Source organism: Diadema antillarum, unplaced genomic scaffold (genome assembly GCF_040938485.1).
Source record: "Diadema antillarum isolate AM-2024a unplaced genomic scaffold, OU_Dant_1.0 seq00001076_RagTag, whole genome shotgun sequence".
Lineage (NCBI taxonomy): Eukaryota > Metazoa > Echinodermata > Echinoidea > Diadematoida > Diadematidae > Diadema > Diadema antillarum.
In genome coordinates this window covers 673,522-689,143 of record NW_027271899.1, presented here as the reverse complement: position 1 = coordinate 689,143, position 15,622 = coordinate 673,522, and the positions used below count along the sequence as shown (strand labels likewise).

The 15,622-nt window shown below is 41.3% G+C and overlaps 1 protein-coding gene across 1 annotated transcript in view; it reads left to right on the top strand.

Annotated features, from left to right (window-relative positions):
- Positions 1 to 10,823: 10,823 nt before the first annotated feature.
- The window catches only part of LOC139743396 (periodic tryptophan protein 2 homolog), an 86,706-nt gene continuing 81,907 nt past the window's right edge, over positions 10,824 to 15,622 (top strand). Inside the window, exons 1-2 of the mRNA XM_071653882.1 lie at positions 10,824 to 10,951; positions 13,722 to 13,834. Coding sequence (XP_071509983.1) covers positions 10,934 to 10,951; positions 13,722 to 13,834 — 131 coding nt within the window. The 5' untranslated portion in view covers positions 10,824 to 10,933. The remainder of the gene's footprint in view (positions 10,952 to 13,721; positions 13,835 to 15,622) is intronic.

The window sequence follows — 15,622 nt, the reverse complement described above, 5'->3', positions numbered from 1 at the left end:
CCAGCTTCAAGCTCGATCATCTCCGTCCATCCCAAAGGTCAATGGTATTAGATATGCTCCGAGAAGAAAAGGCGGCATTTTCCATGGGAGATGAAGATATTGGCCAGATAGGAGACCTCCATATGAAGATAAATTTGTCTGATGATGTACCAGTGCAGAAGAATTACATGGCAATTCCACGTCCCCTCCTGCAAGAAGTGAAAGAGTACATCAACGATTTGCTGAGAAAGGACTGGATCCGAAAGTCTACCTCTCCCTACTCCTCTCCAGTCGTCTGTGTCAGGAAGCGTGATGGGTCACTACGTTTGTGCATCGATTATCGGGCACTTAATGCCAAAACGATTCCTGACAGACAGCCGATTCCAAGAATCCAAGATGTGCTAGACAGCCTTGGTGGAAACCAGTGGTTCTCGACACTAGACCAAGGGAAGGCTTACCACCAGGGTTTCGTCAGTGAAGACTGTAAGCACATGACAGCATTTGTGACACCATGGGGCCTGTATGAGTGGAACAGGATTCCATTTGGGCTCACGAATGCCCCAGCTGTGTTCCAACGCTGCATGGAGGATTGCTTGGAGGGTCTGAGTGGAGACATTTGCCATGTCTATCTCGATGATGTGCTGGTGTACAGTGAGACATTCGAAGACCATGTCCACCACCTAAAACAAGTACTGAAACGTGTCCAGGAAAAGGGGATCAAACTGAAACCCTCGAAATGCAGATTCTTTGAGAGAGAGGTCAAGTATCTTGGACGGATAGTTTCAGCAGACGGACACCGATCAGACCCGGCCGATGTGGAAGCAGTTGAGGCACTCCGAGAGAAAACACCCAAGACAGTTGGTGAGTTGAGACGGGTGCTTGGGCTTATAGGTTACTATCGAAAGTACATCCCAAATTTCTCAAAGAAAGCTGGGCCCCTCTACAGCCTACTATCACCAACTTCAGACTGCAAGACATCCCCAAAGCGAACCACAAAGAAAAATGAACACATCCTGCCTTCGAAACATCCCATTGAATGGAAACAGAACCACCAGGACATCTTGAACCATCTGATAGATAGTCTACTTGAGGCTCCTGTCATGGCGTTTCCTGATTTCAAGAAGCCATTTGTACTACACACCGATGCTTCAAATGATGGACTGGGTGCGGTACTCTACCAGAAGCAAGAGGGAAAGTTGAGAGTGATTGCTTATGCTTCAAGAACCCTCACCCCTGCCGAGAAACGATACCATCTCCACTCTGGTAAGCTAGAGTTTTTAGCTCTGAAATGGGCCATCTGTGACCGTTTTAGGGATTACCTGTACTACTCCCCTCCATTCACAGTCTTCACTGACAACAACCCCCTAACCTATGTCCTCACTTCAGCAAAGTTGAATGCCACAGGTCATCGCTGGGTTGGAGAGCTGGCAGATTTCTCATTCAACATCAAGTACAGACCAGGCCGAGCCAATGCAGATGCAGATACGCTGTCCAGGATGCCGCTAGAAGCTGGTGACATTGATGAGTTTACTGAAGAAATCTCCCCATCCACCATCAGTGCTGTGTGCCAAGCTGTAGAGGCAGACCAGTTCCAGGTTACCAGTTGGATAAATGCTGTGACGGCATCTGACAGTGATGACGGTATAGATACTGAGGTGTCCTCATCCTGCCAGTTGAGAAAGGAAGACATTAAGAGAGCACAGGAGGAGGAACCGTCCATCTCATATGTACTGAAGGTTGTCCGCGATGGAAAACTCCCTAACCGGCCGGAGAGACGACAGCTGTCGAGGAAAACATCGCAACTACTACGTGAATGGAAGAAGTTAGAGGTAGATGGGGAAGGAATCCTCCGACGCAAGACCAGCTCCTACTATCAAGTTGTGCTTCCTGCAAAGTATAGACAGCTGGTGTATAAGGAACTGCATGACAACATGGGACATCTCGGCCCAGAGAAAGTCCTTCATCTTGCGCGAGAGAGATTCTACTGGCCAAACATGGAGGGTGACTTGACCAAGTACATCACACAGCAATGCTCATGTCTGAAACAGAAGAAACCCCAGAGACAAATAAGAGCAACTCTTGTTCCCATTGAAACTACACAGCCTTTTGAACTGGTTTCAATCGACTTTGTCCATCTAGAACGTAGTAAAGGGGGATATGAGTACATATTGGTGGTGGTCGATCACTTCACCCGCTTTGCCCAAGCCTACCCGACAAGAAACAAAAGTGGAAAGACGGCAGCCGACATCATCTTCAATAACTACTGTCTCAAGTACGGATTTCCGAAAAGACTTCACCATGACCAGGGCAGGGAGTTCGAAAATCACCTGTTCCATCGTCTGCAAGAACTTTCTGGAATCTCTCATTCCCGCACTACACCCTACCACCCACAAGGTAATGGTCAAGTTGAGAGATTTAACCGTACACTGCTAGCAATGCTGCGTACTCTGGGAGAGGAACAGAAGAGTAGCTGGAGTGACTATGTTGGTAAGGTTGTGAATGCCTACAATTGTACGAGAAACGAGACGACAGGATTCTCCCCTTTCTACCTACTATTTGGCAGACACCCTCGCCTTCCTATTGACCTTGCTCTCGGACTAGACCACGGCCATCACACAGAGACCTCTAGCAGAAAGGAGTATGTGTCCCGATGGAAAGAGCAGATGGAGCAAGCTTATGACATTGCTGCCAGGAATGCAGGCAAGACCGCACATCAGAGGAAACTGCGGTATGACAAAAAGGCAAACTCCATTGTTTTGTCAGCTGGAGACCGTGTTCTTGTCAGAAACATGCAACGCTCTGAGGGCCCATCCAAACTGCGAGCTTACTGGGAAGACCAGGTCTATGTGGTAGTGAAACAAAGAGGTGACTTGCCGGTGTATGAACTCCAAGCAGAAAATGGTGGTGGAAAGACAAGAGTGCTGCATCGAAATCTCCTGCTGCCGTGTGACCTCCTCCCAAGACAGCCATTTCCGACTGAAACAGTGGGTAGTAGTAATAACCCCACGCAGATACAGACCCGACGTGAAAAGAAGAAGACAGAACGAAATGACAGAACGATGGGTGAACAAGTTGAAAATTTCGCTGAACAAGTTCAGGACAGTGATGAGAGTGACGAAGAGATGGACGCTATTTTTGAAATCCCTGAAAGCAACGTAAGTTCTCAGACAAATGATGCTGAAGACGCTGCTCAGGAAAATGACATAGCTCCAGAAACCACCATCGCTCCTGAACCAACAGATCTTCCCAACGACATGCCCATGACCGTTCCCCGAGAAGAAGATGAGAGGCCAGTGAACCCATCACCCGAAGGCACAGGAATTTCAAGGACCAACAGGACTGAGGTGACAAATGAAATGCCTTGCCCACGAACAAGACGTCCTCCATCTCGCCTCACATACGACCAACTTGGGAATCCATCCCTTGTGCCCCAGCATGGAAATGTGATGTCAGTCCACCACACCCCTGACATCAACAATCCTGCCCCATTTAATTTCTCACCTTTTCAATCCGTACCTCCAATGCCTTTCCCCATGCCTTTCCACCCTATCCCAGGGCCCGCTCCTTTAACCACTCCATCTCACATCCCGTTTCACTCTCACTACCAAGCGTTTCAGCCACCAGGTGATAATGCTGATGGACAGACTCAACCAGTGCATCCTTGGCCGTTCATGATGGGACCACCGTATCCAGTAGGACAACCCCTGTGGCCGCCGATCAACGATGGACGCTGGGCGTGGCCGCCGACCAGCACAGTGCAGCAGCAAGTCCCTCTGCAGAACTGATGTGAAGGTTTCATGAACTGTAAAGACTAAGTTAGTTTGAAAGTCTACAGTGACAATAATGGTATCTCACTGAGTTTAATTTCATTTAAGATCAACGATGAACATATTGGCATAGGTTTTGATTTTGGAGTGACTTGTCGAAAAAGAAATCACAGCGCTGTGTAAAAGGAAAGTGGGTGAAAAATAGAGAGTGCAGATACTCTACAAGAATGCAAAGATACTCGCAATTGAGTAAATGCATTATATGTTTTGCCGACATTCATTTGACGGACATCACTTATAAGAAATGCCAGTATATTATCCTTAACATCAACTGATGCTCACCGTCACAATTTAAAGTCAGTTGACTGCAGATGACAACATTAATGGAAAGTGCACACCGTTGATGTTCGTTTTCGTTCAAATTGTGGGAGCAATAATGGATAAAGCTGATCACATGAAATATAAACATGGGTAGTTGGTGTATGCCAAGATGGAACATTGTTCTCTGCACTGTTGTTTTGTAAATAGATTGCTTAAGTGATTGAATGTCGAGGACGACATTTTTTCTGGTGGGGAAGAGTGTGATCCTGGGAATGAGATGGAAATTCCCCCCCCCCCCATTTTTTCAATTACTTACCTTAAAGGGTTAGAACACATGCTTGCTTACACTTTGATAAGAGGCACCCCCTCCCAGATTACATAACCCCTCCCTATTAGAGAATGGAAGAGTCTAAGGAGTTTGGGTGAGGAGAGGCAGTGGCAGGAAGTGACAGCAGCCTTTGTGCCATTCCATGCATAGATGCTGCTACCACAACCAACGACTTGTTTCTCCTCATTCTTTCATCATTCTAGGTAAGTCTCTTCTCATTCTGATTTCATATATTTGTAATGTTATTGCAATAAGGAATGTTATTCATTTAACATTGAAATGTGTATTCTTGGGAATACACTGATATAATTACGTTCATTTCAAGGATAAGATTTACTTTGAGAGAACACTTCAGTCAGAAAGCATTGTATGGCATAGTAACTGTGTGAGTATATATATTATTGAGTTTGAGTGTTGCTACTATGCTAATTCTGATTTACCAGTGATGAATGAATATGTATCTGGTGGTGGTTTGTTGCACATGATGAGATATACATTCTGAGTGTGTAATTTGTATATGATTTGTACATGGTTTTTGAGGATGTCTAGTTTGTAGTTAATGTATATAGAGACCTAGAAGCAAGTTTTGGATGTGAATGTACATTGCACCCTGCAATACAGGTGTACACACATGGTTTATACCATGGGGCACTGGCTTGAGAACTGGTCCTTTGTTTCATGCCTAGATGCAGCATTTAGAGTACCAGTACATTTATCACTCTGCCCATGGATGGGGTCTAGGCTTTTGTTCTGTGAGAGAGGCTGAATGGATGCAGTCACTGACTAGGCAAGGATTAAGAGTTTTATGGTCAGTGGATGGGACTGCCAACCTGTGTAGCTAGTCTGAATTATTCAGACCCGCTACAAGTGAGGAAATATTTAACTACTATGCCTGTATGTAATTTGTATGTAATTTGTGTCTTTATCTGTAAGGATCTTCAGGCACGTTATGTAGATACAAGTGTATGTTATTGATGTTAATTCACAGAAGCATATAGGAGTAAGTTTTGTTAGTAGGGATACATTGATAGAAAGAAAGACTAGAGTGTATATATATATATAGCTGTGTGGTCTGTGTTATAGACTATCAAGGGGACAGGAAATGCTGTATGTTAGTACAGTCTCCAGCGAGATGTTGTCCCTCCAGCTCACAAAGAGCAAACTTACAGGTAGGAGGATAAGGGAAGTTTAATGTATACATGAAGGCAAGGGCCATGGTGCTCTTTGTTAAGAAAGGAGTTTATAGACTTCCTCCCTCAGTTTATGTTTGCTGACTCTGTTAGTGAGTGAGTTGTAGAAATTTATCTGAAGAAAGAGTATCAAGCAGAAAAGTTAGTTATTCCCAATGTTCCCTTTATGGGAAAAACGTTAGATGAAGTAGTTAGGAGAAATATTTGTTAATGGTTGTGGAATAAATATAATTGTTGAATCATAGTTTAGCTTTATACTTTAGTATGAAGACTCATACTAAAGGGTTAATGTTATTGGGAATTATTATATGAGAAGACTGTTTGATTAGGCAAACTCTACAATTAATATTTAGAATTATCTCACTCATGTAAGGAAAAGGCCAGATGGGTTCATACACTTCAAACTGATAAGAATTGACATTATTCGGAAGAAAGATTTGAACAGATGTGAGACTTGTATTGTAATGAGAATTCAGCACAGGCGGGAATCACTAGTTATTTGTATAAAGAAGATATTAGAATATGTTATGAATATATATCATTGATGAAAAGGGAAGGAGAATGAAATCAGATAATAGTTTGTTAGAATTACAGTTGTTGACATTCAGATATTATACTGATTATTGATTACGAGTATCAGTAAGCTCATGTATTAAGTGGAAACACTGTTTATGACAGATTTGGATACAGTTACATCGAGCTCGTGTGAATTTATGTGTTAAACTGAGAACTGATTATTATTGTTTTGTTACACATTGATTGCTCTGCAGTGTTTGTCAATACTTAATTGTCTGATTGTGACTTTTTATGAGAGCAATAAATGTGCCATTCCATGCATAGATGCTGCTACCACAACCAACGACTTGTTTCTCCTCATTCTTTCATCATTCTAGCCCCTATACCCTTTTAGGGGTGTTACAACTGTATCTCCAAATGTCTTCACATTAGGTCTATTCACATCTCTATAAAACTGAGAAATTAAAAAAAAAATCTTGCCAATAGAGTAGATAATGAAAGAATGGTCTGTGTTTTAACCTACTAGTTACTTTTTTTTAGTTCCAGTAGATATATATATTCTTTCAAATGATAATTTTCAGATTTCATATCCTTTAACACAGCATGATAGGCCTACGTGTATTCATACCAAACTTTGAAAGTGTTTCAATCAACTGGTGACAATTTTTCAGTTTGTTCAACACACATTGAGGTGCTTCTGATTTCCATAAAGCCAAATGATCTTCATTAAAAAAAAATCAGCACTTGTTCAAGAATAACATTCATTGAAAAAAAAAGTGTTTAACCAACACCATGGGCTTTTGAGTAGGAAATGGGTCAATCATTTTCAGACCACCTTTTTCATGAATATGATTACACTATAACACTTCTTTTGACTCGTTCATAACCATTATTCCAAATCAACTGTTCAAAGCAACAAGCTATTCAATACTCTTTTTAAAAAGTTTGTTTGTGTGTTGATATACATATATGTTTGAGAAGTCTTTGCGATGATAAGTCTTGAGCAAAGACTAACCTGCCAGCTGAAGCTGGATGTAACATGATATGCCCCATGTGCAAAGGACACACTGGAAGAACCAGTTGAATAAAGGCACTCACACAGTTCACATCAACTCTACAATGTCTCCTCATTACTAAGAATCCTCCTTCCCAATTAAAGGCATATAAATGCCAAGACATGGTGTCAGAGTGGTTCAACTGTCCAAGTCATGGTGTCAGTCAACTGTCTACATCATTCTGAAGTACAGAAGGGACTAGGACAAGGAATAATCCACGCAAGAAACAGGCTAGACCGTTTCATTTGAAAGAGTGGAGGATGCATGGAGCTATGTGTACATTAGCATGCAGTACAGTAGCCAAGCAGCAGTGTGTTGAGATGTACTAGCCCAGCATGTGTGTGTGTGTGTATGACATACTCGTACCTGAATGTGCATGACTGTATTGTGTGTCCAATGACCTGCATCAGCACTGTGGCAGCTAGGAACAGAAGTTCTAGAGACAGCGAGAAAGAACAACTTGAAACTCAACCGAGAAAAATGTGAGTTCCGTGTCAACAAGCTGACATTCATCGGAGATGTCATCAGTGATCAAGGAGTTCAGCCTGACCCCAAGAAAGTGGCAGCCATACAGAACATGGAAAGACCACAGTGCAAGCAGGATGTCCAGAGATTCCTCGGCATGATCAACTACCAAGGAAAGTTCATCGCTGACTTGTCAACCAAATCAGAGCCCCTCAGGAGCCTTTTAGAGAAAAGGAATGAGTGGGTGTGGACCGATGCACAGGAACATGCATGGCAAGAGCTGAAAAAAGCCTTGACAACAGAGCCAGTGCTGCATTTCTACGACTGTGCAAAACCAACCAAGCTGTCAGCTGATGCATCAAAGAATGGGCTCGGAGCAGTGTTGCTTCAGAAGCATGACCAAGATTGGGTCCCCATAGCGTATGCATCTAGAGCCATGACTGATGCAGAGACAAGATACGCGCAGATCGAGAAAGAACTGCTAGCTATCACGTACTCATGTGAAAGATTTCACCAGTACATATATGGACGACAGGTTGAGGTAGAGACGGATCACAAGCCGCTAATACCCCTGTTCGTCAAGCCCCTGTGTGACTGTCCCCTGCGCATCCAGCGACTCCTAATCAGAGTTCAAAGGTATGACTTGAAAGTGTCATACACACCAGGGAAGTACATGTACACAGCGGATACCCTCTCCAGAGCAGTCGACCCAGAGTCAAAACCAGATGTCATGAGAGAGGAAGACATCAAAGTCTATGTAGATGCTGTCGTGATGAACATGCCAGTCACGTCAAACAAACGAAGCCAGTTTGTAGATGAGACAAAGAAAGACACAGCACTACAAGAACTCTTAGCTGTCATCAGAGATGGATGGCCAGAGAGAAAACAACAGTGTCCAGTCTCAGTCAGAGAATACTGGAACATCAGAAGTGAACTGTCAGAGGCACAAGGCATCATCTTCAAAGGAAGTAAGATTGTTGTACCAGCTACAATGAGACGTGAGATGCTGCAAAAGATCCACGAAGGGCATTTGGGAATTGAAAAGTGCAAGAGACGTGCAAGAGATGTCCTGTACTGGCCCCGGATCAACCACGATGTAGCAGAAATGGTGCAAAACTGCAATGCCTGCCTCACGTACCAGCCAAAACAGCAGAAAGAGAGCCTTCAACCTCACATGGTACCCGATAGACCATGGCAAAAGGTGGCCGCAGATCTGCTTACGCTGGACAACAAGGAGTACCTGGTGATTGTGGATTATTTTTCACAGTACATAGAACTGTGTTCACTGTCGACCACAACAAGTAGAGCAGTGATCAACAGTATGAAAGCTGTATTCGCCCGCCACGGAACTCCGTGTGAACTCATCACAGACAATGGACCACAGTTCTCAAGTCGTGAGTTCCAACAATTCACAGCAGAATGGGACTTTCGCCATACGACCACAAGTCCATATCACCCGCAGTCGAACGGACAAGCAGAGAATGCCGTCAAGATTGTAAAAAACTTGATGCGGAAGTCCAAGCACAGCGGACAAGAAGTCCTTCGAGCTCTACAGGTCTACAGGAGCTCACCACTAGAATGTGGAAAATCGCCAGCAGAACTGCTCTTCAACAGGCGAATCAGAACAAATCTGCCTATAGCCGAAAAACTACTTGACCCCCAGCACATCAATGCTCGCTCGGTGAAGGAAAGGAAAGAAGGGCAGAAACAGAAGCAAAAGGAGCATTTCGACAAACATGCTCGTGACCTACCCCACCTGAAAGTAGGAGATCATGTCAAACTCCAAGACATGAATACTGGCAGATGGTCACAAGGTGGTGTCATCAAGAAAACACTACCACATCGGTCGTACCTGGTCCAGACAGAGACTGGCGAGATTCGTCGCAGAAATAGGCGTCATCTTCGACCTGATCCTAGACGAGGCCAAGACGAGCGACAACCAGCGCAGAGGTACGATGACGACGACGACAACGTCAACGCCCCGATGGTAGACGAGACTACACGAAACGCGACGTCTGTGAAATCTACCCGAAGTGGACGCATCGTGAAGCCTCCCATCCGCTTAGATTTGTAAATAGTGAAACTAGAGAGGAAGAACTTTTCGCGAATTATTAAGACCGCTCGAGAAGAACTTTTCGCAAATTTGTTAGAGTTAATAGTTGAAACATGATGGACTCTAATGATAATGTAAAGACAGGATTTAGTTAAAATACGCGAAAGATTAAATACGCGCACTAAGAAGCAGTGAAACCCGGTTGTCGCATATGAACTCTAAACATTGAACTCAAAGAACTCAGTTATGAAACTACAGCAAAGATTTTGGATGTTTGAAACGCACATGCATGAAAGTCAAAAGAGTTAAAGTAAACTCTGAGAGGTTGTCATGTGTATGTAAATAGTCGATAACAATGTTATCTCCTTTTAAAGAAAGGGAGATGTGTTGATATACATATATGTTTGAGAAGTCTTTGCGATGATAAGTCTTGAGCAAAGACTAACCTGCCAGCTGAAGCTGGATGTAACATGATATGCCCCATGTGCAAAGGACACACTGGAAGAACCAGTTGAATAAAGGCACTCACACAGTTCACATCAACTCTACAATGTCTCCTCATTACTAAGAATCCTCCTTCCCAATTAAAGGCATATAAATGCCAAGACAGTTTGTTTGGGTTTTTTTAAAAATATCAGTAGGTCTACACAAAGGTGTAAATAAGAACAAGTGCTTTGGTAACAATAACGCTTTGATAACAGCTATTTTCCCTATCAATGAAAGTCTTTTTCGTCTCAGAGTTTATTCAAAATTCGGAGTTTGTTCAATCTTTCAATTGGAGGGAAGTTCAATTCATATAGAACGGACTTACATGTAGGCAAAAGTTACCCCTAGTAGAATTTAAAAGTCTTATTTTCCAATTTACACCCTTAATTGTCTTTCAGTGGGGTCAAAGGGCTATTCTTAAATTGCCTATACTAATAGCCTCGATTTTGATAAAAATGATTTTACAACCAGCAGTATGCGAACTGCCGTCGCAAGCATGCTGCGCTTGTAGTACAGAATGTAGAAGTCTATAGCAATAATGTACTGGTAGAAGCCTAGCTACAGTACTAGTATATCACCTACACACACGTACACACAGTACACGTGAGGTTTATAAACACATAACACATGCTACCATGTGGTCTATGTCCCACCTGTACATCTGTGTGTATGACAAGTTTGCGAAACCCGAAGACCTTATCTATTCTCCTCGTCGATGAAAGTGGAACATCTGTCATACCTTGGGAGGGACAGAATATTAAAAGAATCACAATATGAAATTTTCGTATAAGGTGAGTAACGAACTAGGGGTTCCAGTGCTGTGGTATGTACACCAAACGGGACATTACATTCGTGTTTCACGGTAGCATTGTAGTCCCACGTGCTCATTATTTTGTTGTTTTTACAACGGTCCGTTATGCGATGTTAATTTTACTTGTTAAATCTTGTTAGTTGTTGCAATAATACCAATCGCAGCTCCTTGGAAGCTACATCTGATAAAAATTAAAGTTATTCGTGATAAACGTTAGTAAAATTATTACCAGTTTGTTACCATGGGTTTCTACAGGGCAACCGCATGGCCACAACCGGCTCTGTCTGACTCGACTGGGCAGTGACAGTGAGAGACTTGTGTTGACCATTGTGAGTTATAAAGCAAGGAGGTTCTAGAGAATGGAGTCACGACCGCGATTAATCATCTTATTTCCTTTGCTAGATGTTTGAAACTGCCGCTCAAAAATATTTGAAGCATGTGGCAAACTGGATCTGCCGCTCAGATAGGAAGACAATTGACTTTTGTCTCATTGCATAATCACCAGCCACTTTCAAAGGAAGATATGTCTTTGTGATGGTAATTACTTTTCGCTATCCCTTCTTACAAAAAGGTAGGTGGTACAGACACGATGATGTGCGAATAGAAATTGAGCAAAAAATGCTGAAATAAAGATGAAAATTACTCGACTGGGCATACCCGGGCAATAATCTGATATATCTATCAATAAAGAATTATACTTGAAGATTATTCCATATTAGTTTCATTTGTGGAAATTAAGCGGAAAAGTGATAAAAGCAGCTTTCCAGGATGGTACAGTTTTAAACATTTGCACATGATACAGCTCTGACTTACACTTCTGCGCAAATTTCTGGACGGAATTGACTTTTGTTTTACATGCTTTATCATTACGTTAAATTTAATTTCATTTAATAAATAAATAAGCAAAATATGGCCAACATTATGATAACGTTCAAAATGAATCTTCAGATTGCTCAGCAAGACGGCGGCTTGGAAGTTGGACTATCGATCATCAAAGGCACAAGTGCACCTGTGGAATCTTTTGTACATCAATAGAAATCTGACAACTGAATAATTGCAGCCAGTTGGAACTCCAATGTATTAAACCTCCTTGGTTTAAGTGTGTGGGCTTCACAATCAAGCATTTTTGTTTAGTCTAGAGAGTAGAGAGTCTCTGGACTATCGAAGACCACACTAGATATCTAGATCAATTCACCTGGAATGTAGACAGAGAGGCAACTTAACTATCACTATATTAGTATAGGCATGTGCACTGTGCAATATTCTTACATTTTCTCTATAAATGTTTAATATTGTTAATGTTAGTGTATCCCTGGTAAATGAGGGGATACCCTACCATCAGTTATTGACATTTGACCGAAAGATCGGTCTGTAAATTATCTTATTCTTGTCATCGGGGATATGTTCCTCGGAGACTACATGTAGGTCTCCTCCAGACAGACAGATTTTTCTGTCTACCCTATTCATCTAATGTTATGTAGTAATCTAGGTCATCTTGAAATACTTTTCCTTTTCATCACGCATCCATGTCATCCTGGTGATTTTAATTAGGAAAGTAAACCTACATTTGCATTGATGCCAAGTTTCTCAACTGGCTGGGAGTGAGAAACTGCAATTTAGCAAAACAACTGAAGGGAGGCAGTGTTGAAATGGATGCTCCCCCCCCCCCATTGAACTTTTTCATATTTCAGTTAGAAATATTAATGTGCAATTTGGTGCACACTACTGTATATTTGAAGAGACAAGTTTAGTGGCATAATTTTCTCTATTTTTTTATAGAAGATGGTCCTACAAGACATCATTTTGAGCATTTTTGTCTAAATTCTGGTCAAAGGTAAATGAGTCTAGAAATCTAAGTAAAATGTATCTATGACTGACATTGCTTAGTATAGTACAGATAGATGGCAAGTATAGTACAGATAGATGGCAGAATTTTTAGACCTCTTTCAGTTTTTGGATTATTCATTTAAAAAATAAAAACCTATTTGGATGTGTGGAAAGGAAGATCAACACTGTAGCTGTAAGATACAGCCATATAAAATCCTTCTCTAGCCAACAAAAAGAATGATGAAAAATATTACATGACTCAGTTAAGCATACAAGCAGGCTTATATCCAAGCGATGTTTATTGTTGATCTACCTGCCACTTTTTTTCCTTTTTTCTTCATCTTCCTGGGAGGTGTGAGGAAATGATGAGTATGAGATGGATAACTGGGGAGTGAGGCTCATGCCATAGGCGTGAGACTTGGTAGGTCTGCATTTGACATAATTGATGTTGAAAATGACAGTCTGATGCTGTATTCAAGTATCCTAGCACTGAGATATTGCAAACCACTGTTAAAATGATTCCTCCGTAGAGAAAAAGTACCACTAATGTTAAAGACCTTGTCTGTAGTGGCCACTTTTTATGTCTCCCTAGGATGGCTGCTATACACAGGTTTGTCTAATATGTATATATATTTAATTATAATGGTTTGATGCCTTATTGTCTATAACAACATATCAGTTACAGGGTTGGATCCAGGAATTCTGTAAAGGGGAGGCGCCTTTACAAAATTTAGGGGGGCGCATGTGCCCCCCCCCCATTTTTTTCTTTTTATTTCTTTTGTTTTAGCAAAAAATAAAGAGGGAGCGTGCGCCTGATGCGCCCCCCTCTGGATCCGCCACTGAGTTAACTAAAACTTGTGTAACCATATCCAGATTTATTGTTGAGTATACATTTGTCATTCCTTCACAAATGGAACTTGCAGTTTTCAAACCTGTTGGGGTCTGTCTACCGGCGAGGGAACCTGACTTTTACCAATGACGGAGACAGTGTCATCAGTCCTGTTGGCAACCGAGTGACAAGATTTGACCTGAAGAAGTAAGTGCGTTGAAAGGAAAACATCAAACTTGTGTAAACGCAACTGCAACAACTGTATAAGCCATCATTTTTGCATACAAAATTCCACGTATGTTGACAGGTGAGGGGGTCACAGACATTTTTATGAGATGTTGTTTTTCGTGAATTGGCACCTGCACAAGGCTATCTTAAGTGCACTATCACCCTTGTGCATGGCGACATTTCTGCGTGGTGTTAATTTCGCGGTCCAACAATGATTTGCGAAATTGTGAAATTTAAACTCTCGCGAAAATAACAGCTTATACAGTACTACATGGCCTACTTATTCTAGTCATGTGCATTATTAAAAATGCATTTCACTTGTGTGAACGCTGCTTTTGGTTATCATCATCTTTCTTTCTAAGCCATCTGGAGCAATGTTTATCTTTAAATTGACAAAGTAACAGTATCATATGATGCATGATCCAAATCACTGTTGAGTTTGATTTTGTACACCTGGTTCCAAGCATGTACTCATGGGAATTAATGGAGAAACAGTGGAAAGCAATGACTTACTATAAAAACTTGAAAATAAGCATGGTCTACTTAGTTTGTAGAGAGAGTGGAACTCACTCGTTAAGTAAGCGAGTTTTTGGGGTTTGGCCCTCCGGTTATAGTAGGATACTCTACAATGCTCATTCCTACTTCAACATTAGATTTTTATCTCCTGTCAATTGTTCAAACTTGTAATTTCCAAACAATAACAACAACAAAAACTAAGATAATGCTCATGTCTGGTGTGCTGTAAACTCGGTACATTTCATAGTTTTATTGTTGAAAATTTGCCAGTTGACTGATCAGATCCAGTTGACTGATCAGATATAATTGCAAAATTAACAACTTGCAAAAATATTGCCTGTCATGACACAAATTCCTTGTATATTGCTGTGCATCATATGTTTCACTTCCAGGATTGGAAAAGGACTGAATCTTCTTTCTCATTCCATCGGACCATGTATGAGGATTTTGATCATGAATTCAGCCACTCACAAAATTGTTTTACAGTCCCAATTCCCATACACAGGAAATTATGCAGTAGGCTTTAATTTGTTCAAACATACCTGATAGTAGACCATGTTTATTCATCTGTGTGACTTTTAAAGAGGGTTGTATTTTTGTAAAACAACTTGTACGTTTAGTTTCTATATCACTGTGTGATGTTAGTTGCTTATGTACATTTGTATGATAATTATACCTAGTGATAACAGTTGTTGTGATTAGAATAAGCAGTATTAAAAAGCTTGGACATCAGTTGAAAGTTTGGATTCAGGAAAAGTGTACAGTTTAGATTATAGCCATATGAAATGGCATCATCTGCATACTGCATATGTGTTGCAATGGTCATTGCAGTTCTTATACCATGGTATTACTCTTGCATTTGAGACCGTATTTGTTTTATTATGTGCAGAAGTTTCTCATATGTCACATTTTGTGAAGAAAAATGTAAGTGGCCGATAGATACTCAGCTTATGATAATAATGGTCATTCCATTTGTCAAGAGCTCTGAAGTGGACAGAGGTATTTCTTTCATAGAAATCAAACAATACTCTATGTTAGTCAGTTAGTGCACATAAGGAAGTGTGCATTTGAGGTAATGTGCACAAAGTAGTTTCATGCAATTACCCATCTTACAGTCAGTAAAGGAATAATGCAAATTCAGCTTCCCATTTAATCTAATCAGGTGATTTCAATAGATTCTTTACCATTTCTACAATTCTACTCAGATTTTGATGTTAATTCTAAATATGCATCACTTTTTAGAATTGTAGA